Below are 25,722 nucleotides of genomic sequence, written 5' to 3' on the forward strand. Positions count from 1 at the left end.
TATCCCTATCTGAGGAGTCAGGAAGGGGTTATTTAATACCAAGGCTATGGCTGAAATCTAAAAATGTCAGCCTGTGTTATCAGCCTGCTTCCCACAGTCAAAACAGCTTGCTGAAAATCACAAAGCAGACATATGTAGATTGTTTTCTCAGCATCCTGTATTGGGTGTCTGATACACACTTGATCATGTGTCAGTTCCCTGAAGTACTATGAGGCAGGTGTCATTATTGATGCGTCATAGGTTATAAAGGTATAACCTCGAACTGATGACACCCAAATCCTCACTGAAGATTCATGTCTAAACCAAAATTTATTCTGAATTGTGTCAGGGTAGTATATAAACATTGTTGAGATAGTCAAAATGTCCCAAATATTTGTGGTATAGAATGCACGCATGTAAACACACACACACACACACACACACACACACACACACACACGTCACCTCTGTTCTACTTGCCTTTCTCATGCTGGAGGTCACCACTTTGAATTCTTGTTACTCTTGTCTCTGTGTTTTTTAAGTTACATACGGATCCCCTTGCTACTCAGTTTGTCCATTTTAGAACCACCCCTATCCCCAGCCCCACCCCACCCCCTGCAACGCAAGAGCTAGCCGACACATTGGCAGGCATATTCTAGTTTTATGCTGCTCTGTGTGTCTTGACATACTGCTACTTTCTCTACCATAACGTTGCAAATCCTCATTGCGTAACATTGTGGTGTGTGCATATTTCCGCACTGGTGCTGAGGTCTTTAAAGCATACATCGTCACGAAAGTCTCTGTGTGGTTCTCTGCTTACTCTTTGCTCTCATGTGCCAGCTTTTGTGACAGTCACAGTTAGTGGGGGACAAATAGTTGAAGAAAGTATTGTGTTGACAGTGGTGGTTGTTCTATTATCCCCAAGTCTGCTAATGTCTTTCTGGTTTGGCATATTTGGTTTTTATGAATCTTCATCATCATAAAAACACTGGGATTAATGAGCACTCAGAGCTCCTTCTGAAGGCCAAACTGTTTACAGAGTTGATTCTCCAAAGAGGAATTTACACCAGAAAAAAGAAGTGATATTTTAAGACGTTGCTCACATTTCATAATTGTTCTCAAATACTTGCTCCTAGCTTTTGGCTGTGAGTTAAAGTGTTTTTCTTCATATTACATACTCATCATTCTTAAATATTATCATATCAAAAATAGCAAATTTGTAGAAAACAGTGGTTGTAGGTATAGATGTCAAATCTAGCTGCAAATGTACAAATCAAACCATAGTGAGGTATATAATGCTTGTTCTGTTTGTGTTGTTGAGACTTAGCACACCCTCAAGAGAAAACAATGAAAGTAATACATTACTAAGTGTCTTGCTCCATGTAGTTCACAGATCTTAGATGTTTCCAAGGTAGAGTTGATGTCACACTAGTTTTAAATGTGCCTTCAATGAGACAGATTGAAAAGTCATCTGGGCCAAGAGAATGGGGTCTTGGCTTTGGCTGCCAGGAGGCCCTGGCTTGGCTGCTAAGCTTGGCTGGTACTTTTCTGTGGATCTGACTTCAGGGAGGGAAAGTGAGGTGGATGTGAGACCACCTGTGTCACAGAAGTGGAATGGCAATACTAAAGTACCACATTACAAAAGACTCTGCCATTTGCCTCACACAGCACGACGGGTATATGGCACACACCCCAGCCTCCCTTACAGCTCCTCTGTAGTCGGAATGAGAACTCAGAAAGATTGAGGGGCAAAGGACTCCTAGCTCTTATTGCAAGATTAATGAGGCCCCTTGCACAACCTGAGCACCTCAGGTGCATGCATGCTACCTACTAGTCTGTGTTTGTGACCTCTTCATTGAAAAAAAATGTCTTGTGATTTCTGGAAAGAACACTCAGCATACTGAATGGTGCTTTTTCACATGAGAAAAGTAATGGTTGGGACAAAAGCCAAGCTGGCCAGGGCCTTTGCTGTGTAGATACAGCACTGCAGTACTAGAACCTTTATCTGGAAGAATTTTAATGCTTGAAAAATGCTCTGAGCTCTGTGATCTAACATTTTTCTTGGAGTTGACCTGAAATGAGGAAAGTAGGGTAGTTTAAAATGGTCCTCTGTCTGAACATAAGGAACGTCTTCAAATGTATTCTAGTCTAGCTTTTTAAAAGCATAGTCAACATTAGGAAGAAAAGACATGAGAAATGAGTAAATCAATGCAATTAGCATATTCATGACTTCATTCTCTTATAACAGCTTTTGAGGAGAATGTTTAAAATTTATTGTGTTATGCCAGGCATGGTACACATGTATATAATGCAGGCACCTGAGAGACTAAGGAAGAAAGATATAGAATTTCTAGGTCAGTCTAGACTACAGAGTAAGAACCTTTCTCAATAAACAATATTACTGAGGATAATGATGATGATGATGACAAGAAGAAATTTTTATTCTTAGCAATTTGAAGCTCACCACATTGTACAGTAGCTCTGCAGAACCTCATTCTTCTACATTATACATGTGTCCTAATGTCACATGATCCATCAACGTATATGGCTGTAATTGCCAAGGTACAGTCAAAGGAGAATTGAGGAAGGCATGCAAGTGCCTCACCTACCTGTACCTGGGGCAGCCCAGGGAGACCCAGCTTGCTCTGTCCTCTCTACTAGTCTCTGCTTTCTGCTCTGTCCTTCCCTTCAAAGGTTCTGTGGTCTTTAGAGGGACATACTGCTGTAAAATTTCCTAGATGCAAATATTTTCCACCTGAATGCTGTTGGCCTTGGGAGAATCTGTCTCATGGTGTGGCAGTGGCATGCTTGAATCCGGACATTGGATAGTATCGCTGACAAGCTGGTACTGCTAGGCTGAGGTGGGAGCTTCTCTGTTTGTCACCAGCTCATGGAGGAGGCTCCAGATCATAATGAGGCAGAGCCAAAAGAGCACAATCCTATGCCAGCTCTGCCGAACTCTATCCTGTGATCTGGCTTGGAACCTCTATAACCTTTACATATCCCATGTTCTTCCCAGTCCTCAGTCCCTCATATTGTAAAAAGGATTGGTTTAAATGAAAGAAATTCTGTTAGCTTCCCTTTGTTCCTGTTCCTGTGACTTATGCAGAGCAGGAAAGTATGGATGCCTAGACCCAGATCATAGGCTTAGGAGAGACTCATGCAGCTGCAAACCTAGACCAAGATCATAGACTTGGGAGAGAGTCATGCAGCTGCAAACCTCAGGGGACCCTCCTTGCCAACCATAACCTTCTTCCTGGAGGATATCTGGCGTGGAGTGCTGTAGTTAGATTTAGATTTTGTAGCAGTCAAAGGTCACAGTGTAAGAATGACCACGGGTAATTAAGACTGGCAGCAAGGAGGCCCACCTTAAGTCTATGAGGGACATTCTCCAGGCAGGCTAGAAGGTAGATTGGACATAAGAGCTGATAAGAAAAGATAAGAGGAAGGCCTCTTCTGGGAATTACTGGCCTATTACTGGAATGGAAGGAGGCTTGGACTGGTAAGCTGTCCATCACCGGGACAAAGGTACCTGGGAAAACCATCCTTTAGGAGGAAGGATTGATTTCAGCTCACCATTGCAGCCTGTTATCACTTGGCTTCACTATCTTCTGGCCTGTAGTGAGATAGAAAGGAACGTAAGGACATCTTTCCTTTATGCTAACAGTGGCCATTTTAAAAATAGAAGGAAAACCACATTTTTCTTTTAACAGTATCATGCATTAGTCTTCATAACATTCAAACTAGGAAATGAATATAGAATTTTAAGATCATTACCCATGATCACTGAAGGAGTACTCCTGAAACGTGACAGGGGGTCTTCAAATTTAATCCAGAGTAAATAATTAAGAATGATTTTTAGGAATCAAAATAATGTACAAAGACTGATAAAACAGGTGGTAAAATGTGAAATAAGATGGTCTTGGTTTAAGTTGTGTGAGAATAAACCCAAAATTCAACAAGAGATTCTTGACAAAGAAGAGGTACCTGTGACAGCAGTGACTGATGCACAGTACTTAACTTTACTCTCTCTCTCTCTCTCTCTCTCTCTCTCTCTCTCTCTCTCTCTCTCTCTCTCTCTCTCTCTCTCACACACACACACACACACACATATTGTGGGAGGGTGTATTTTGTCACAAATGGCTGTGGCATCATAATTATAAATAAATGTAGGGAAATCAGCAGTCATCATGTACCGTGTAGAAGAAACCCTCCCCACCTGTCAGTCCCCACATGACTGCCACATCCTTGCCACCTGGAAAGGAGGTCACCTAGGCTAGACCTCGACTCCTGAGTTTGGAGATTAGGCTCCGCCCAAGCTAGCAACACCTCCTGATTGTTTAACATAATAGGCTCAGAAAATGATGTATTATTGAGCTCTTATGTTCTTGAACAAGTGATAGTACAATGGTGGTGTGAGTTCCTGACTGATAGTAAATTGAAAAGCCACCAGGATCTTCAACCTTCCTGCTTCAGCATGCCTCTGTGTCCTCAAATGCCTTGTTGTCAGCATGACTACAGGAAGTCTATGGCCCCCAGATGCTGGCCTCTCTTGACCACAAAGGCTCACTCAGGAGACATCCTATAGGCTTAGAAGAGTGTAGGTAGGAGTATTGGCAGGAACTTGCTCTCAGACCCTGGGGCATAACATGAGAGTTTGCTCTCACTTGGGGGTGGAATTTACTCTTTAATTACAGAGATAGAGCCTAAACATGGAATATGGACAAGGTTCCATCTTTGAACCATAATTGGCCACTGTGGTTCTGAAACCCATGATCATTTGTCTCTGAAATTTCAGCTTCCCACCATTTAAGAGCATCGAAGACTTACCACATCACAAAGATGATATTTGAGTTGTCTGTGAAAATAACAGCATGCAGTGCAGGCTTAAGAAAATGAAAGCCCAGAAGAGGCTGACTGGCAACAGCTGAGCACAGAAGGGCCCAGGTCCTGACTCCTCTGTCTCAAGAATGGTGCTAGAAGGCAGGGCATTGGGGATGACTAGATTGAGCAATGGAGCCCTCCTCATGGCATTAGTGTTTTTCCAGGAGAGATTGGGAGAGCTTGCTTGTTCTATGCTCTACCATTTGAGGATATGACAAGAAAGCGACCATCCATGAACCAGGAAAAGGGATCCAAAACCCAGCCTCATGGTATTTAGATTGCAAGCTTTAAGTGCACAGAACTGAGAAAAACCACTGTTGAGAGAAGCCACGGTTGCTATTTAAAGTGCTCAGTCTGCTGAATTGTATTACGGAGGGGTAGCAGAGAGCACTTGGGGGTAAGGCTGTCCCATGGCTTTATTTACCATGCTAACTTTAGTGGCATCTCACCCACCAGCACTGGGGTTAAAGACAGGTTAGAGATAGAAATTACAGGTTCTCCTTATAGCGTGTAGCCTGTGCTAACAGAGCAAGGACCCCCACATACCTCGGAACAGAGCTCGGTAAAGTGACCTTGGAACCGTGACCTCAGAAGCCTTATTCTCATCTGACTTGGCCATTTTCTGGCTTGTTGTTCTTGATGAACTCATTTACCTTTACACCATGTTTATGAGGAAGCATTAGACCACTAGCCCTTGCCACACTTGTGGTACTGGAAGCTAAAAGCTGATAATGTAGACATACATACAGAACAACACCCAAGATTGTGAGGGAGCTCTGCTAGCCTAAGGTCCATACTCATGAGTGTAAGAACAATAAACTGCTGTGATCCTTGAAAGCAAAGAGAGAGACAGGGAAGGAGAGAACAACTCTCTCTAACTTTCAGTGCTGTCCTTGCTGGGCTGGGCTTTTCTAGAGTCAGCAACCTTGGATGAGCGCTCAGCCCATACCAGGATAGGGCAGTGCTGACCTCTTTAATGTTATTTCTGGACACTGACTTATAGGTATAGCTTTTCATCAGAGAGGCGGCCTCACCCCACCGCTCAGGCACACGTCATTATTCTCCCATAGCCTACATTTACTCACAGCTTTGGTGCCAATGAGACCGGCTCCAACAGACCTGTCTGTCCATACACAAGCCTTCTGTCTGGCCACTAGCTTTTTGTTCCTGTTCCTTGTATCACATGCCATGTACAGAACTTGGAGATGTTAGAAGACAGTCATGGTCAGACATAGACTCCATAGCTGTGAAGAAAGTCTCCACACACTGGCAAGTGTGTCAGTATCCCAGAGTCTTGTGTTCTTTATGTTTAAAAACAGATGTAATGACTGTCTTCCAAGAAACAGACTTTGAGATAGACACTTGCATGAGGTGATCCTTAAACACAGAGTGCTATTGGCCATGTTTATACATGGAGTACTGTATGGGTTAGCACCACAGGGAGAAGGGCCAGGACAGCTCAGGCCTGAGAAGAAGATGCTCATGGCAGAGAGCCAAACAGTGGCCCAACCCATCTTTCTAGCAGCAACAGTCAGATCAGCTTTTTTTTTTTTTGAGGTCAGGGAAGACCCCAAGTCTCTCCTCATGCATTAGCTTCCAGATACAAGTTTTAAACAGAGGATCAATGGTGAAGAATGACTTAGTTTGGACAGCAAATCCTAAGTGGACATGAGAACTTTACTTCTGGAGGTACTTAGGTAGCCTATTATGGAGCTATCATAAGCAATAGGATAGATGGAATGTCTTTGGAGTGTCTGGCACTGCATCCCTACAGCTGTCTTTTGGTGTTCTGACCTGCATTGTGTCACTATGTCACTATGTTGCCTTGTCTCCACTTCCTCCTCTTCCTTTGTCTTAATTTATAGACAAGGACATGCCATCAGTTACTTGCCTAATTTTCAACCTTTGAAGCACTAGGCTTAATTCCAGAGTTTGCCCCATAGGAAAACTTAAGTGCTTACAGAATAGAGGTATAAAGGCATAGTGTCACGCAATAGAAAAGACAAAGACATAGGGTCACACAATGGATATCTCACAGAGGCCACTGAGGTACCTTTTGCAGTAGTCTTCCACAGTCTTCATTCTATACCTGGTGCTAACTACATGTGGTTGTCCCCTGTTTTGTCTCTCAGTTGCTTTGGACTCCTGGCAGACCCTGGCCCTGTCTTCAGTGATTGTAGATCCATCCATCAAGCACTTTGATGTTGCCCACATCAGCACTGCGGCTACCAGTAACTTCTCCATGGCCCAAGACTTCTGCTTACAGGGTAAGGGAATCCCCCAGAGAGAGAGAGTACGGCAGGACCTTAGCCAAGTATTGCCCTGTACAGCAACCAAAGACAGACAGAAGATTCAATATGGTCTTGGAGTGCCTGACAGGAAACAACTAACAGAGAAGGGAAGACATAAGAATCTCTCCATTCCTCACTGGGTACTCTACAGTCAGTTTGCAACAGCCAGCCAGCCTTGAGCCAGTACAGAAAATCAGCAGACAGAAGTGGGATTGTTGTGAGGGAAAGAAAAGGAGAGATAGATGGGGTCAGGTGGATACAGGTGAGCTCTCATTGTGAGAAAGTGTATGCACCCTGGACAGGCTCCTGGGACTCAGCCAAGATCTATAGTTAAACAATAACTTATAAGAAATGCTTTTAAAGCAATTTAAAGAGTGATCTATGGGCACAATTGTTCCCAGATATGACTTTCTTTAGAGTTTCTAGTCATTGACACTATCTAAATAATAACTAGATGACCATACAATTCTAATATTCCACAAAGATTTTCCCTTTCTAAGAGTGTCTGAGTTCAGTTGACTTCTGAACACCAAGTTCTGAATACTATTGACATATAAAAATGGAGAAGGCATCACTTTCTTCACAGGACTGGATGGTTATCATGAAGACTATACTGCCACGTGCAAGTTGTGTGCTATGCCGTTCTGAATAGTGTCATTCATAAACTAGGGTTTGTATAAAGGGCACAACTTACACAACTCAGTCAGTCCAGTGAAGCTGGCCCATTTCCAAAGTCATTCTCAGCATTGAATGTTACCAAGTAGGTTAAACTCTGTTGGAAAGCATATGGCTGTATAGGAAAAGACATAGTTCAAGACAGATCCTGATGAGCACATCACAGGCTAAGGAAGCATGAGAGGAGGCCATAGGTGACAGATCTGCGGAAGGTGCCAAGAAATGGAACATAGAGAGTTATGTTGAATATGAAGCCCATGGGAAGCTATGGAACTGTCCTTTTAAAAGTGGATGAAAATAATTCATTTATAAGATGTTTGAAGAAACAAAAAACTGGCAATTTTGTGTAAAATATCTTGATGGAGGGTTGGGTTTCTACAACCACTGTTTTATTCTCAGCCCTGGCCCAGTGTACAGAATTTATAATTGATATCTTCTATAATGGGTGGAAGAGTAGATAGATAGTGCAAGGACGGACATACATGTGGATGGATGGATGGTGGGATAGGATGGGTGGATGGTAGATGACTTTGTGAATGAATGAATAGGATGGGTGGTTGGATACATGTGTAATAAGGTGCATGGATAGATGGGTACATGGATAGATGGGTACATGGATAGATGGGTTCATGGATAGATTGGTACATGGATAGATGGGTGCATGGATAGATGGGTACATGTTGGAAAGTAGCAATACATGGTTGCATGAGTGAGGTGATGGCTCTGAGTCTAAGCCTCTCTTTTGCTGTGTCTTTTATAGAATGTTCCCGTCACCAGGACTGCCTTGTCACTACCCTGCAGATCCAGCCTGGGACTGTGAGGTGTGTGTTCTACCCTGATACACAGAACTGCATACACAGTCTATGGAGCCACAACTGCTGGCTTCTGCTCCATGAAGAGGCTACCTACATCTACCGGAAGTCTGGTGAGTGTCAGACTGAGCCTCTGCAGCCATATCTTGGGGCTGGAGATGTCAGGGAAGGATATTTTCTTGGTGGATTGGAGGGCAGTGGCTTTGAAACTCTTAAGGAAGACATGGCCAAAGGTTGCTGGCTAGGTAGGATTCTCCTGGGTGAATTAAGGGCAGTTGGATACATTTCCATTTCTGTATCACATTTATTCTTTGATCACATAAATCCTTTGAATTTCATAAGATAATTAAATGTGTTGTGTTTTATTAATGCTGTATGGTTAAGAAAGCTCTTGCTTCATACCTTATTTTGCCTGCAGAACTGGTGCCTTCTCTGGAGATCAGCACTCTGTGGTACAGAGAAGTTGGTGACTTCTCTGACTTCACACAGCTAGTGATGGCAGACGGGGGGAAATCTAGGGATAGATCTGTCTCCCACTTCCAGCCTCTGCCTCAGATTCATCCTGCCTAACAAAGAGACCATCACTGCTCAGAGGGAACTAGTTTCAGATCACTTGAGTTTAACATAAGCCATAGCTTAGTAGTAGGATGCTTGCCTAGCATGCACAAGGCCCTGGGTTCTACCCCCAACACTGCATATAAACAAAATATTCACAGATCACTCACAGTGTATGACAAGCATTTATGACACAGCCAAAGGGAGAGGTTCATATCAATCTATCACCAAGGGAACCCATAAAGATCTGAGAGCCAGGAAACAAGAGCCAGAGACTGTGCAGAAGCCCTGCCCTACTAAACACACTGGGGAAGTGAATGGCTATGGAGGTGTTGGCTGTACCTGTCATTCTGGAGCAGAATTGCACATTTTCTCTAGAAAGGGTCATATGAAAAATATAAAGGGCTTCATAACTATATACTGTTATTAAATATATTCAACTGCCTTTGTAGGTCCTTGGTCTTTTCTTCTATCTGGACATTGATATTATAGAGTTGAGCTGGCTAAAGTTTTAACAAGATATTCAACCAACAGTATAGCTAATCTAAGTGGGAGTTCCAATCAGAAATCAAGGTTGTATTTTAAAAAACAAATTAGATTACTCTCTGTTACTTCAGGAAGTTCGGAGGATATTCATCTGCTCCTGTAAAACCCAGAGTTTTCTCACTAGTCAAGGTGGTCACATGAATAAACACATAGTATTTGGGACAAATCTACTATGTCTGCAAGGGAGAGCTACTCATCTGTCATGCTTCCTGAGTTTGTTCATGCAGCCAGCCTGAGCAGGCAGCAGCAGGCAGCCAGCAGTGGGAAGCATGCTTGATGCCCAGCTGAGGCGGTGTTTACACTCTTGCTCCTGCCCTAGCTTATGTCCAGCCCATGACATACAGCTGCTTCCCAGGAAGCAGAAGAAATCTTGGCCACATTAGCAGCCACAGTCCTAAGAGCCTTGATTACAGTTGCTGGGAATAACTTCAGTCATGATTGTGCTCTAGGCCCTTCTAGAACACAGTTGTTTCTGTCTATCCTGTTTCTGTCTGGAGCTCTACATCGTACTACAGTAGGTTTATTAATGAAGAACTTTCCTTTCTCCCTCTAACCCTCCTCTGTTCTTTCATTCTCCTCTTTCTCTCTTTATCTTTTCCTATATCATTTGCTTGTTCCTTTCATTCATTTACCTGCTCATTTATTTGCCTGTTCTCCATCCTTCTGTATTTTCCTCTCTCTCTATCCCCTTTGTCCATTCCTATCCCTTCACCTTGCTTAGCCACGAATGCATCCTTCCTCCATCCTCCCAAATCCCCTTCCAGTCTACTATCTGTCTTTCTCTCCTTCTGTTCTCTATGCACATGTGGAGTTTCTTCCATTGGCCATGCACTAGGTTTGAAACACACCCTCTGTTGCCATTCATTTTTTGATACTATTGTGTTGCAGAAATGCTACCATTCTTGTTTCACACGAGAAAGTTTGAGGGTCAGACCCACCACAAACTTTGGGGGAATTCATCTGTTCTGTCATATGAGGAGGGTCAGGTGTGCTCCCAGAGCATTACAAGTTCTGCCTTCACACACTGTTGAGCCTTATGGCCAGGTCACCAACAGATAGCACAACAGGTTTTTTTCCCTCAAATTCATAGCCCTCTCATGTATCTGCTATGGACTTTTTTTTATTGAGTAGAGTATTTTGTTTTGTCTACTATAGGATATATATACTCTCCAGCTAGATATTAGTCACAGCTCTCCATAACCTAGTGATAACTCAAAATGTCCCTAGATATGATCAGTATTTCCTCTCGTTATGAACAAACTTTACAGAAAGGATCTTCAGGCATGAATACACTTCTGTTTACCAGCCTTCTCTCTTGCACTTCTGTTTGTCATTGCTATCATAGACACAGTTTTATAAAGTGAGCAGTGTAAAAAAATAGAACAGCTTTGTTTTTTGTCCAAAAAAAAAAAAGCTCAGAGCAGAGCAAGCCTATCTTAGGATAATAAAACTTCTTAGAAACATACATGCAAATTTTTGTATTTATAGTTTTCTTTGTGCAAGGCCTAAGTCTTGTGAGGAACCATACCAAGAAGCTATGGCATTGAGCCTGGGACCCACTAATGTTTACTGAATCAACTAATGAGGGGAAAGAGAGGTAGGAGGGGAAATAAATAAGGTAGATCCCAGTGAGGTGACTAATGTGGTGGCATGGCACTGGAGAACCTCTAGTACACTAAGCAAGACTGAGCAGCACCAGATATTATGGTCTTATGAACAAAGACTTGGGAAATGAACCCCACTAGTGATGGCCTAGCAGAGGAGCCGTGGAGCGATAAATCAATAGGAAGGTGGAGAGCTGACCGGACCTAACTTGTGTGAACAGGAATGGTTGGGCTAGGGCAGAAGGGATAGCTCTGAGTCCTGAATTATCTATAGTAACCTGGCTCCACCCTAGAATTGTAAAGCCTTTAGATACAAGACTAAAAGAAAAATGCTCTAGTAGTTTTTTTTTTCAAAGAAATACTCTGGCTGGAAGCAGGCCCCCTGCACACATGAGGTCATTGTGCAGCTTGGTCTTCAATTGATTCCTTAACTGAAGCAGGGGGTATTCCCAGAACTTTTGCCTGTCTGTGGGATATGTTCTTCTAGCTGGCCTGCCTTGTCTGGCCTCAGTGGGAGAGGATGTGCCTAGCCCTGCAGAGACTTGATGTACCAGGGTGGGGAAATGCCAAAGTATGTGGTTCTCCACCCTCTCAGAGGAGAGGGGGAGGAAGGACAGGGGAGACAGGGTGACAGCAATCAGGATGTAAAGTGAATAAATAAAAACTAAATGGATGAAAAATAAATTGTGTGCAGACTTGCTTGTTGCCCCAAATCTGTACTAGCTGACTGGAGAAATACCTCTATTCCTCTCTCAGTATGAGTGATCCAGACATTCTACCTCAGGGATAAGAGAATAAGACTCATGCTTGATGATAGGCTCTACTCCAGACTCCTGGCTGATGGACCATCTCTTACTATAGGCCCCAGTGTCCCTTTTCAAGGCTCCCAGGTGTAGGTTAGCACCTACTCTTTGACAGTTCATAAACAGTAATCAAAAAACCCTTGCATGTACTTTGTGCCTTATGGAACAGCTTCTGCTATTAATAGTCATACTTGGTGCTGTTAACATTGAATGCTAACCTTTGCCAATTCTTAACTCTGGATGAAAATGAACCACTAACATTTTAAAGCTCTCGCAAACTACAGGAATATTTGTCTTCTTATTAAACACCATCTGGAATGCAAGTTCTTACTGTCTGTCCACCCCTCTGTCCTTGCCTTCTCACCAGGAATCCCTTTGGTCCAATCTGATGTAACATCCACACCTTCTGTACAAATTGATTCCTTTGGCCAACTTCAGGGTGGGTCCCACGTCATCAAGGTGGGCACTGCCTGGAAGCAAGTATACCGGTTCCTTGGAGTTCCATATGCTGCCCCACCCTTGGCAGACAACCGCTTCCGGGCACCAGAGGTCTTGAATTGGACAGGTTCCTGGGATGCTACCAAGCCAAGGTATGGAACAAGTGGCACCATTTTTGTGAATACTCAAAGAATGCCTATCTTGGCCTAATCTATCATGGTATAGCCTATATTCTAGTTAAGACAAAATATGGGAATGCATTCCATTAAATAATACTAGGGTGACACAGGTGCCTGGTTTCAATGGATCAGTGCTACTGTACTTAGAGGCAGGCTGTTTGAAGAACAGCTTGGGTGTTCTGTTCCAGGCCGCGATTCTGGAACCCAGGCCAAGCAGGTGCTGCATTTACCATCAGCTCCTCTTAAGTCTCCTTGGGGATTTTTATTTTATTTTATTTATTTAATTTTATTTTATTTGCAGACACATGAGACTGTGGGAGACTCTCTAGTAGGTTCATATGGGGCAGGCCTGAAGTGTCCACATGCATCACACCAGTCTTGTAGTTGTCAAAGCCAACAACATCTGAAGAGCTAAAAGTGCTTTCTCTCTTTTTTCTTTTCTTTTCTTCACCTTCTTTCCTTCCCTTCTTCTTCTTTTTTCTTCCTTCCCAAGACAGGGCCTCACTGTGTGGTTCCAGCCTGGCCACGAACCTGAGCTCTTCCTGCCTCAGCCCCCTGAGTATTTGAGACTATGTATGTATTGCCTGAACAGACAGGTAACTTAATGGGATTGAAAATTCAGCATGGGGTAGGGGGAAGATGAATGAGTCAATGAAAACAAATTTAAGATTAGGCCTCCCAACTAGAACAGTATAAGGAGCTCTCTTTCTTCTTCCCCTTTTCTGAGCTCATCACTCAGATCTTATCATTTCTCTTAATCAACCCTTTCATGTTAAACATTGACATGTGATGAATAATACTGTAGTATTTTGTGAGAGAAGTAGCTTAGTTCTGTGGGGTGTAGGCACTAGGTGCCTCTGACACCTACGTTCCTCCTTGGGCCCCATGGATCTGTCCTCAAGAGAAGTGTTTTCTGTCCACTGTATGGCTCTGGCTGCTGAGCAGGTACCTATTCCTAGAAGTATAGGATGAAGGTTCCTGAAGCCCTGTGGTAAAGATTATGAGGAAAACCTTAGTGGAATGGCAAAGGGGAGTGTGGTAGAGTCAAGTTGGTCCCCATTAGGAAACCCCAAACCCAGAGGCACCAATTAGAGAGCCTTTCTATACTAGGATGTACAGAGAGGCAGAAGAGGTAGGTGGTCACCCAGATGCTGGGGAGACAGTAGCTAGAGAGACCAGCATTGGCAACTCTTGGGAGATGAGTCCAGTGGCCTTATACGATCATTAGGTGGCCAAGGCGAGCCCTTAGACAAGGGCACAATCCTCTTCCCTGATGTGGAAGGTGGGTCTGACATCTCTTCTGAGGGCAGAGTTTGTGCAATGCGACAAGGAAGGACCAAGGTCCTGGCAGCTCTCCAGCTCCTTCTCTGGCCTTGGTCTCTGGCAGGCATGTTTACATCTGGATGGCAAGTTTCTCCACAGGCCTACAGCCAAAGGCCATAGACATGCTGCTACTCCTGCTTTCTGGCCATATCTATGACCTGGAGCTTCCTCAGTGCTCCAGAGCTACGGAAAACCAGGCCTTTCACTCTGGGCACAAGAAGTGGTTTTGGAGGAGAGGGAAAGACAGCAGGCCCCCTTGCTATTTCTCTGAAAATCCTGTGTCTTATTTCTGCAGGGCCAGCTGCTGGCAGCCAGGTACCCCTACACCTACACCTCCACAAATCAATGAAGACTGCTTATATCTCAATGTGTTTGTCCCTGAGAACCTGGTAAGTGAAGAAGCACTGGATGTATGGTCTGGTGAATAACTCCCTTTGGAAATCCTTTTCCTACCTTCCCTGGGCTCTATGGAACTTGTGCTCCCACAGCATTATCCTTAGGGACACTGAGCTCCCTTTGTGAGGGTCAAAAGTGAATGGGGGTGGCCCTCAGAGCTTCCCAGGAAGGCTCCCATGTAAGATGTATGAAGATGAAGTGTGAGGCTATGAACTAACTTTCTGTATCTGCTTAAGGAGCCATTGCTGTCTTAGGGCTGAGTGATTCATGAGAGGAAAGGGAAGCAGGAACACTGGTAACAACATCCAGGGAACTCGTTGTGACTGCCAGCCCTGTTCCCTCTGGCTTACTGGTTGTGAGAATAAACTGTACCTTGGATCAGACATAGCCTGCTGATCTCAGTGATCACTGGCATGAATGCTCTCATTAGGTACAGTACAGTATTTTGGAGCCTTGAATGTGATAAGATTCTTTTCTGAACAGAGCTGGTTATACTACACACCTACCATGCTGAATTAAATCTGGGAAACAGCATTCCTTTCAGTTTCCATCCCTTCAGTGTCTTAGAGAAGGCAACTCAGATTCTATGAGCCCAAGGTAGCAGCTTTGAGGGAGGGAAGAGAAGCAGCGTGGCATCAGCTCTCACAGCTCCTGTGAGAATTACATCTTCGTAGGTTAGCACTGATCTGAGACTTATGGGACAGTGACTCCTGAGTGGACCCTGGGAATAGCAGTAGAGCTGGGGTGGTAGAATGGCATGGTGAGCTGGCATGGTAAGACCACAGTTGAAGAAACCAGGTACTCAGACTGAAAGTGAAGAGGAATGATGGCCAGTGGGCATAGATACTGACAGGGTAGAAAAGGGGTAAACAGGGAAAGTGGTGGCCTGTCTGCAGTGTGACTGCAGGCCTCCCAGCCCCTCTCAGAAAGCTTAATCAGTCTCACAGATGAGAGGACTGATGGCTCAGTCTGGAACATTCGCAGGTCACTCAGCAGGAGAATAATTACAGCAGGCTGCTTGGGGCTAGAGTATAGTTGTTTGTGGCTTATAAGAACATTTTGTACTTATGACCTCAACCATGAGAAGATAAAACACAAGTGGATTCTCCCTCTTTATGCTAATGAGAGCTAGCTGATGTAAGGACATGAGGGCTACTGGACAGAGTAGAGAATAAGCCTTATTTCTTGACTCTGAATCTAGTGCTTCCTCCCCCACATACCCTGTTGGTATTTGACTGATTATCTTAGGCCATTGTTATAGCCCCATCATGGCCTTCAGGAAGGGGAGTTGTTCTCAGCAATGTGGGACCTGTGCACACAATTGACAGGCTCTGGAGAAGAGGCCCTAGTCCATGGATACTTTGAATTTCAATGTCCACAGTGGCTGAATGGACCCCTTCTGTTATCAACAGTGGATAACTACAGCCAACTGGCTCATCCCTTCCTGGCCTGTTATCAGTACAGCTATCTACTGAGTAGCTTTGGGGTTTGGGGGACTGGGGTTACTCTGCCCTATTCCACAGATCCTGAGACAATGAGGCTGAGTGTCAGAGCTAGGATTCTATGAGGTCTAAAGTAGTGGGAGTGGGTGGGTAGGGGAGCAGAGGTGGGGGGGAGGGGTATAGGAAACTTTCGGGATAGCATTTGAAATGTAAATAAAGAAAATAATAATAAAAAAAAGTGAAAAAAAAAAAGAAATGCCTGCCTAGAGAATCCATACTCTCGCATAGTAGGGATCTTGGGATAGAGTTTCACCAAGGTAAATGCCTCAGTATATGATGGAGGAGAGATGAGACCTGAGATTTAGGACTTGTCACAAGGACCAGGAAGTCTTCTGAAATAGACTAGGATCAAAGCAGGGAGGAAATAGATCCCCTGCTCACTGTGAAACATTCACAGAGCATCCTTATTTCAATGAGCCTCCATTCTCCTACCCATGGAATGGGCAACAGTAACTCTTTAGAGCTGACATCATAGACTTTCACAGCTTCAGCCATACATACTTGCTTTTCTCACAGTCTGGAAGTTCAAGATCAAAGGCCATGGGGATGCCCCCCTCCCTGTCACTTATCTTCTTAGTGTGCACTTGGCACACTTCGCCCTTGTATATATCTGTGTACAAATTCCTTCTCCTTAAAAGGATACTGTTTTTATGAGATCATAGTTTATATAGAGAGCCTCAATCAGGTCTCCAAGTATGATGACTTTCTGAGCTATGGGATTAGACATCAATGTGTGAATATTGAAGAAAACAATCATCCCCTTGGATAGGGTTAAATAGAGCCAGCAAGAGGACTAGTGTGGGCTCAGAATCTGTTTTCAAGAATGGCAGTTGTCCCTCCCACAAGCTCAACTTCAACCTTTTCTATCTCTGTAATCCTTTCAGGTCTCCAATGCATCAGTTCTGGTGTTCTTCCACAATACCATGGAGGTGGAAGGCAGTGGTGGTCAGCTGACCATTGATGGCTCCATTCTGGCTGCAGTTGGCAACTTCATCGTAGTCACTGCTAACTACAGACTGGGGGTCTTCGGCTTCCTGAGTTCAGGTGAACTGTTGGTGTTGGTGACAGGGAAATCAGTCTTCCATCACCATAAGACATAACTAAGACCATTTGCTTAAGAGGAAGTACTGGCTCTCGTGGCCAGTATGACCTTAGATCACCCTCCCTTTCTCAGTGTGTGAGTCCCCCCTTCTTTAAGTAGGGATGGCTTTCCTCTACCTTCAGAGCTAAGGAACACAGTGCATTCAAAAGGTTTTTAAAGTTCCTGAGTATAAGGGCTGAGCCTCATCACTGATTTCCAAGGATCTCCTTTGAGTCCTGGGAAGACAGGGGAAAGGCAGAAGGACCAGAAAGAATGTGAGTGCTCTGTAGGGGTGAGCTAGGGGAAACATTTGGTGTGATGTCTTAAAGGCCCCAGGAAAAGTGCTAGGCTGGCCTACACAGCATCATCTTATATCTGATGGAGATGCTAATGAAAGGCAGCTTTAGGTTTAGGTTTGGAGCAATGAGTTCAGCTGAGAGCCATGGGTATGAATGAAATCTTTATTCTCCATCCGGACAGATGCTGGGTAATGTGCGATGTGAAGGGTGCATGTGGTACTGGAATGTTGTGCAAGTTCCTCTGCAGTGTAGAGGATTGCTCAGTTATTAACTTTCTCTTTTAAAAAGGAAAAAATCCTGTTGGTTTTCTGTCCTCTAGGCAAACACAAGCTGTTTCTCAGGAACTTTAAGTGATATTCAGGACTTAGCTGACTGAAGCTGGCCCCAGAGAGCTCTTTCCAGACACAGCTAACTTTGGCTTAAGGCTTCTTTAGACAGCAGAATGACTTTCCATATGTCCTCTATCATGACGGGGAATTAGGATTTCAGGGAGTGAAATCTTCTTTAGAACTCATACCCTTCTGGACAAGCAAACACTTTGACATCTGAGGGAAGGTCACTGAAGCTTCCCGAACACCCAGTCTTTTCTGACTTACATCAGTGCTACTTCGTCATTTGGAGGAAAAAAAAAAACGAAAAAGCTATCAGTTGGAGGGCAAGCATTACATACACTTGAGAGGACTTGTGTTTATTAGACATTCTGACTGATTCCCTCAATCCTGAGGCAGCACTAATGCCTGTCTGCCATGCCATTTTTTCAGGAGGAAAATCAAGGCTCAGTGAGGTCGGGTAGTTGCAGATCATCTACAGACAGTGGCAGGCTGAGCTTTAACTTGGCTCTCTGCTGCTCAGATGGCAGCAGAGAGAAACCTTGGCTTCTTAGAGTGGCTTCTCAGATCTTTAGAAAACACTCTGGACACTGTGTCCATCAGGCTTCCTAGTGTGCTGCCATTTAGCCAGGGAGGCAGACCCTTGTGCTTTGTTCACTTCACCCCTGGTTGCAGGGTACCTCCCTCATTCCAGAGCTTCTGGGTCTGTTATACTTTGCTTCTCTGCAGATCTGCCCAGGGAGAGAAGAATTGGAAATACATAAGGGAAATCCATTTCCTCCACTCAGAATCCTATTGTCTTCTCTCCTGGTAAAGTGCCCAGCCAGAGCCCTTGAGTACTGAGTACAGGGAAGAGGGAGGCAAGGTAGACAATGGGCCTCCAGGCCCTTGGTAGTGTAGGAACAGAACGGTTATGCTCTGAGCCAGGAGCCAGATGGAAGACCATCTGCCACAATAACCACACACTGACATGACCTCAGTCACCAGGTACTCTGGGCCTGTCGGAAGGTCTTGTATCTTCTCTAGCCAGTAAAATAGTCTCATAGCCTACGATAGGTACCCCCTCACTGCATCTATTTCTGCTCTGAAGATAAAGCTGGCCCTGCTAAAAGCATTGGTGAGATACTTTCTAGGTCTCAACTGTGTTCAATTGTATTTCAGAATAAAAGCATAACTTTGATGCCTACTACAGGGTAGTCCTATTGCCTTTATAGACATTAAGTTGGTCATCAGCAGCACTGAATGGAGCTTGTTCTACAACCACCCTTACTTTACACATGGAGAGAATCAGAATGCATGGAGAATAAGTAGTCTTCTCAGGGCCCCAGTTTGAGGCAAGTATTGGAGCCAGGATTTCGCCAAGGCCCATAACTTTCCACTTCCACTGGAGTCCATGGACACTACTAAGTCCCATTGGGGTACTCTATAGTTGTTGAAGAAACAGAAGAGAGCCATTCATGTAATAAAGGGACAGGGAGATATATGTACCGGGTGGTCTTATCCCGAAGGCTGGGCACCTGGAAGTATGGAAACAGGGAGAGAAGCACAAACATAACAACAACATGATATCCAGAATATCTCCACTTGCATTGGCCTCCCTCTGTGAACCAGTTCTGGTGTGTGTGTGTGTGTGTGTGTGTGTGTGTGTGTGTGTGTGTGTGTGTGTACGTGTACATGTAAGGGTGGATCAGGATCCTGAGGGTAAGTTACCTTGGGCTTGGCCCCACAGGACTATGAGGAAGCATCAAAGATGTGCTGAGCAGTACTTGGCACTGCTGGAGCTGACTGACTGAGTAGGATGTAGGCCTTCAGGGCCTACACTCAGGAGATTTGATGTGGTGGCAATGAGTGGGTGAGGGTTCTGGAAACCAGCACTTGCACTTTGTAATGCTTGTCATAAAATTCTCAAAGGTGTTTATAGAGTTGGATTGACTTTTAAGACAAAGAGTTCTAATTGTGAGTTAGGATTTGAGTTCCAACTCAATCTCACATTTGCTTCTTGCATCTAGACAATTTTTTATGCTTCAAACAAGTGAAAGCCAAGGTTGAACCAGACCCTTCACAGCACAGTGACCTAGCACCTGCCTTGGTGTGCCTGGGGAGAATATGCACTGGGTGATATAGTCACCAAAGAGTTTGTACATTGGGAAGTGTATACACTGGAAGTTTGGGAACTGTGTCCCAGGATTACGCTCTGCTTTCAGCAATTCCTGGCACAGCTCCTGGCACAGAAGGAAGCCAGATTTATCCTTGATGGATGAAGGTCTTACTGAAGAACCCCAGTTCTTATTTCCCAAGAATCTAAAGCCTTCCTAATGGCTATGTTAATCCTCATCACAAGGAGGGAAGCTGACACACAGGCAGCAAGCGTCAGGAAGAGTCCTCTCACACTGTTCCTGGCAATGCAGGCTATGGATGTCACTTCCTAGACTCACAAGCTTTGCTCTTACTCACTCAACACCCTGTTCTCCTGGACACCCAGAGGCCCAAAGGAAAGAAACACATTGATCTTGACAAATGGAACTCAGGAGCAATCCAGAAAAGGCCACATCGAGGGCAGTGTTTGCCAATAGCTTCACCAGACCCAGAACATGAAAAGCATTTTAAGAGAAGAGAAAAGTCCACAGCTGGAAGAGTACTTTGTGTTATTTATGTACTCCAGGCTGCTGTTCTCTTCAGCTTTGCAAATCCTGGGTCAGGCAACCAGAATGGAAGATTTTCCTACCTTTTCTACTTGGGAATATGGGGTCTTTCTGATACTTTCTTGTTCTACATGGAATCCCCTCAATCATAGCTATACCTGTGAAATCTCATGAAGAATTGCAAATGAAGCTTGAGGGAGATGTGGGCTGTGTATATATCTGCATGCAGATGGTGATGGGAGTTGCAGAGTGCATGTTCTTTCCTTTTCTCTTTGCTGCGACAATATATCTGACAAGAGTACTTTAAGGAAGCTGGAGTTTCCTCTGACTCACTCTCACATTTTGAGAGTATATCCCACCATGATGGCAAGAACTTACAGTAGCTGATAACACGTTCCCCACCTTCAGGATGCAGAGGCATGAACACTGGCACTCTGATCATTTTCTCCTTTTCACTCAGCTCAGGAGCCCAGCTCATGGGATAATACCTCCCTCATTCAGTGTTGGTCCTCCTACCTCAACTAATCCAGCCTAGAAACTTGCTCACAGTTGTACCCAGAGACTACTGTACTAGGTGATCCCAGGGCATGCCAAGCTGATGGCTTTTAAGGGCAGAGTCTGAGAAGCCATCAGGATGATACCAGAGTGAAGCCTAGTATTCATGGTCTGATACTGGAAGACCAAATAGTGCAGTAAACCAACAGGGAGGCTCTGTTATTGCAACATGAAACAACCAAAAAACACTGTAGTGTCTGAAAAGAGCTAAGGAGATGTTTACATTTTTGTTATTTTGTGTGTATGTATGTGAGTAATTTCATTTAATATGGTGCTGCATCTTCAACAAATAGTTATTAAATTCTATGACATAGGGAAGAGACATGGGTTCAGTGGCTCACTTCTAAAGCCACAGAAGATTAGCCATAAGAAAGATTGTTCTCCCTTGCCTGGCCTGTTCGAGCCTCTGCTTGATGGAGCCACCTGTAGTGGAATCTAAGTCATCAAGTGGGAATCATGGCCTTCTCTGGGCTAGAACTAAACATGCATAGCCTCTGCTCTGCCTTGGCTCAGAGAGCAGAGAGATGTTTCCAGTCTCCTGACTAGTCAGTCCAAAGCTGAAAGACAAGTCATATTAAGTTTGATTCCAAAGCCCAGGTTCTTCACAATGTTCCCACCTGTGTTTGTAGCTTATAGTACTGGCCTGGGTGGACAAGAGCTCAAGCCCCCACAAGGAGCCTTGTGTCTCACGTAGCACTGTGATTGGAACATCTAAAGCTGCTAGGACACACAAGCTAATGGCATCCCTCTTTTTGCAGGCTCTGATGAAGTATCTGGCAACTGGGGGCTGCTGGACCAAGTGGCAGCTCTAACGTGGGTGCAGTCCCACATTGGAGCATTTGGTGGGGACCCTCAGCGTGTGACACTGGCAGCAGACCGTAGTGGGGCTGATGTGGCCAGCATACACCTTCTCATCAGCAGGCCTACAAGGCTCCAGCTCTTCAGGAAGGCGCTGCTTATGGTGAGTGGCAACGGCTTGCTTTCAGTACTACTCGATGATCTCCCTGACGTTGGAGACTGGCTGACTGTGGTTGTTGTTGGTCTTCTCTCATTCCTCATGCTATCACTGGTCCTGCTCTAACTATCACTCCAGGCATGAGAGGTACAGGAGGCTAAAAGGCTTCCTGACTGCTTTCCTCTCAGGTGGAAGATTCTACATGCCTGGGCGCCTCTATTCCCTGGATTCTTATTGGGGTTAAATCTTCTTGTCAGTGAAGAAAACTCACTACTCAAGGGTTTGTCTAGTGGGCTGAGATGCCAGCTAAGTGGGAATGCTGCTGCTGTTGATGCTGCTGCTGTTGCTAATGGTTCACTGGTGTTGATGGTGACAAGAAGGAAGAAATTATCTAATTGGATAAATCAGGAGCTATTCTGTCACAGACTAGCTTCTGCTTGTGTGGAGCATCTAGCTGGCCAGCAGCACTATGTTAGATGCTGGAGTCCCATGATAAATCAGACACACCTTACTTCACAGGAAGCTTGTGGGTTCCAAGGCAGGAGACACAACATACACGAGGCAGATACTTTATTTTATTTTTATTATATATTTTCTTTCTTTACATTTCAAATGCTATCCCAAAAGTTTCCTATACCCTCCCCTCTGCCCCTGTTCCCCTACCCACTGACTCCTACTTCTTGGCCCTGGCCTGCCCCTGTACTGGGGCATATAAAGTTTGCAAGACCAAGGGGCCTCTCTTCCCAATGATGGCTGAATAGGCCATCTTCAAGGCAGATATTTTAAAGGATCGTAAGACATTTAAAAATAAGCCACTGACAATGATAAGGGATGGTAACCGTGTGAAGGGTCACGGCCCTGCAGGGAATATCTGAGTGAATTGCTAAAGGTTGTGGAAGCATTGATCACAGGCAGAGCCTTGGTGACAGTGACAGTGTGCAGACAGTGTTTGCAGTAGTGCCTGACTGGTGCGTACATGGAAACTACCCAGGGGGTTTGCTTGTGCATTTGTCCAGATATTTGCTTGCCTCTTCTTATGATCCTAGCCATTTGTAAGAGTCTGATCAGTGGCACTAAGGACATTCCAGAACCTGGTCTTGCCAAGTAAGCTAGGCTGGCCAGTGAGACTCTGGGATGGAGCTGTCTCCTCCTCCCCAGTGCTGGGAGTATAAGCATATACTGGCGTATCCAACTTTTTTACATGATTCAGATTTTTACGGATTTTTAAATACATGTTCTGAAGTGTGGGTGACCATTATTGCTATCTGGTGCCACAACTATTTTTATCTTCTCATGTAGATACTCAAAATCCACTGAATGGGAGCCCTGTACTTTCTTATCCAAAAAGCCACAGCAAGTCTCTCTTCTCCTACCTTCTGATTTTCTCTACTCTAGGACTTCATGTTTCTAAAAACATGGGGTGATCATCGTTTCTGTATTTCATGTAGCATACCATCTCTAAGGTTCACCAAGAATATACTAATTTTATAAATGTACTCTAGATATGAAAAATATTCCATAGTAAGGATTGACCAGTGTGTATATACATCTACTCATCTGTGATAGACACCCATTACTTTCCTTTGGCTACAGTACTTCTAGGAGTAAGGGGTACATCTGAGGCTTTTAAAGAAGCCAGGGAACTGGCTTGAGATCCCATCTTGGAAAGATTCCCTTAGAATTGAATAAGAAGAGAGTTTGAGACATGAGTATTACCGGCATAGAAATAGTGAGGAGGGCTCCAGTAATCCAAGCTAAGGAAAGATCTAGGTATTTGGGGAAGTGACTCAGTCAATAAACTTCAGAACATGTGTTTAGAAATCCATAAAATCTGGATCGTGTAAATGAGTTGGATATGGTAGTCTATGCTGATATTCCCAGCACTGGAGAGGGGAAGAGAGTTACATTTCCGAGTCTCACTGGCCAGCCTAGCTTACTAGGCAAAACCAAGCTAGAGTAATACCCTATGTCAAACAATTACAATACACAACAACAGCTAATGATTTGTGCTTAAGGACTGACATCCATAGTTCTCCTCTGGCTTCCACATGTGCACGCACACAATTGTGCCTACACATACAGTTACACACATATATGCACATGTACATGCACATGTACACACAGAAACAAGGAAAGATGAAAGACCATTTAAACCAAAACCTTGAGCCTAATCCTGCATAGACCTGCTTTTGCCAGTGATTCTAAGCCAGATAACTATATACTCTAGCCTCATTTAGCCCTTCTGAGACCCATACCTTTGATTATGAGGGAGGAGAATGTCACTACTTGGCCAAAACTGATGCTTGATGGTATTGTCACTGTCCCTGACAGAGAGAAAACCACTTGCCTCTCTGTTTCCCTCTTTGCGCTGCAGGGGATTTTTCCATTCCTTGGACTTTTCTATACCTGTGCATATGGTTTCATTCACAAAGAACACCCCCCCATCCTTTTCCCCTGCCCATTCATCATTTAAAAATTCCTTCCAGACTTTTGTCTCAGAACTAAGCTCTTTTTATGGTGTGCGTTGCCCAAATATTTCCTGTGCAGCACGTGTCCTGATTTCCACAAGAAACTGATTACTTTCAGGGCCAAGTCAGCCTCTGCTACATGTCCCATACCTGAAGAAGAATGGCTAGTGTACCTTGCCCTCCACAGGCCTGGGTGCCTGGCTCAGCACACCTAGCAGCAAGCAAGTGCTATGCAATGGACACAGGCAGCCGGTGTGCAAGTGAATAAGCAGGTAATCTGGTGTTCTCAGGGACCAAGGGATCCCTGTGAGCCAGATTCTCCCTGGCATACTTTTTCTTATGCTTCTTGCAGCTTGGTTCCATTTTGAAGTGTATTCAAGTGATGAGAGCTTGGAGCATGAGGATCTTCCAGTCCTTAGTGTTAAACTCAGTCTTTTGTGCTCTAGGCTGATCCTGGAGGTATTCATCCCAGCCCCTGTCAGCAACCAGACCCTTTTTAGGACCTAGAGATGCTTAAATGCCTTTACTGGGTCCAGAAGGCAGACTTTTCTTTGTGGAGCTTTAAGTGTTTGGGGAATGTCAGAAACAAATGGCAGTGCATTTAAAAATAACCGCTCCGTCTGCTTTACACATTTGGAAGCAGCTTTTACAACCACTCCCAGAAGTCCTTGGGATCGTGTGAGCTGATTTGGAACTGAGCAAATAGAAATACTTCAATACATTCATGGCTCTTACAGTGTTATTTACCAACCAATGTTTAGGGAAGGGAATGGAAGCTGCTGGCTCATTCCTAAGATCTAGTGCTCTCTGTGAACCCTGGTTTGGGGACTGTTGACACATTCAGCTAGAGAAGCTGCTGTGCTGGTAATTAATAAGCTATATTTACTGTCCTGTACTTGACGAAATTTTCATTATCTTATCTAAGATGCCTCCCAATTACTGGCACAGGGTCTTTATTTTGCTTTGCAGCTTGAGATAAGAAATGTGAGGCTTAGAGAATTTCACCAACTTTACAAAGTACACGTAGCAGAGAAGAGACTTCATGAGGGATCAAGACCTAAATCCAAGCCATCTGTTATTCCTCATTATGAAGCCACTCTTCTGGTAACAGAGTTTTCTCAGCATCTTAATGAGGTCGTACACATCTTTAACCCCAGTACTTGGGAGGCAGAGGCAGGTGGATCTCTGTGAGTTTGAGGCCAGCCTGGTCTACAGAGTGAATTCCAGGATAGCCAGGCTACACAGTAAAAAGATGTCTTGAAAACAAAACAAACAAACAAACAAACAAACAAACAAGATGTACTAAAAAGTGGTCAAACTATGACTAGGTAAGCCTGGATAATGATCCTTTGGCAAAACCCTTCGCCAAGAATTTTTAGCATAAAATTAGTATATTTAATTCTACT

The 25,722-nt window shown here is 44.3% G+C and overlaps 1 protein-coding gene across 2 annotated transcripts in view; it reads left to right on the forward strand.

The window, feature by feature from the left end:
- Positions 1–25,722, forward strand: part of Tg (thyroglobulin) — a 180,530-nt gene that overhangs the window by 78,099 nt on the left and 76,709 nt on the right. For both annotated transcript variants that reach the window (XM_021216474.1, XM_021216475.2), the window contains exons 36-41: positions 6,996–7,130; positions 8,590–8,754; positions 12,517–12,739; positions 14,385–14,478; positions 16,872–17,031; positions 21,652–21,854. In XM_021216474.1, coding sequence (XP_021072133.1) covers positions 6,996–7,130; positions 8,590–8,754; positions 12,517–12,739; positions 14,385–14,478; positions 16,872–17,031; positions 21,652–21,854 — 980 coding nt within the window. The remainder of the gene's footprint in view (positions 1–6,995; positions 7,131–8,589; positions 8,755–12,516; positions 12,740–14,384; positions 14,479–16,871; positions 17,032–21,651; positions 21,855–25,722) is intronic.

This window comes from Mus pahari, chromosome 17 (genome assembly GCF_900095145.1).
Source record: "Mus pahari chromosome 17, PAHARI_EIJ_v1.1, whole genome shotgun sequence".
Lineage (NCBI taxonomy): Eukaryota > Metazoa > Chordata > Mammalia > Rodentia > Muridae > Mus > Mus pahari.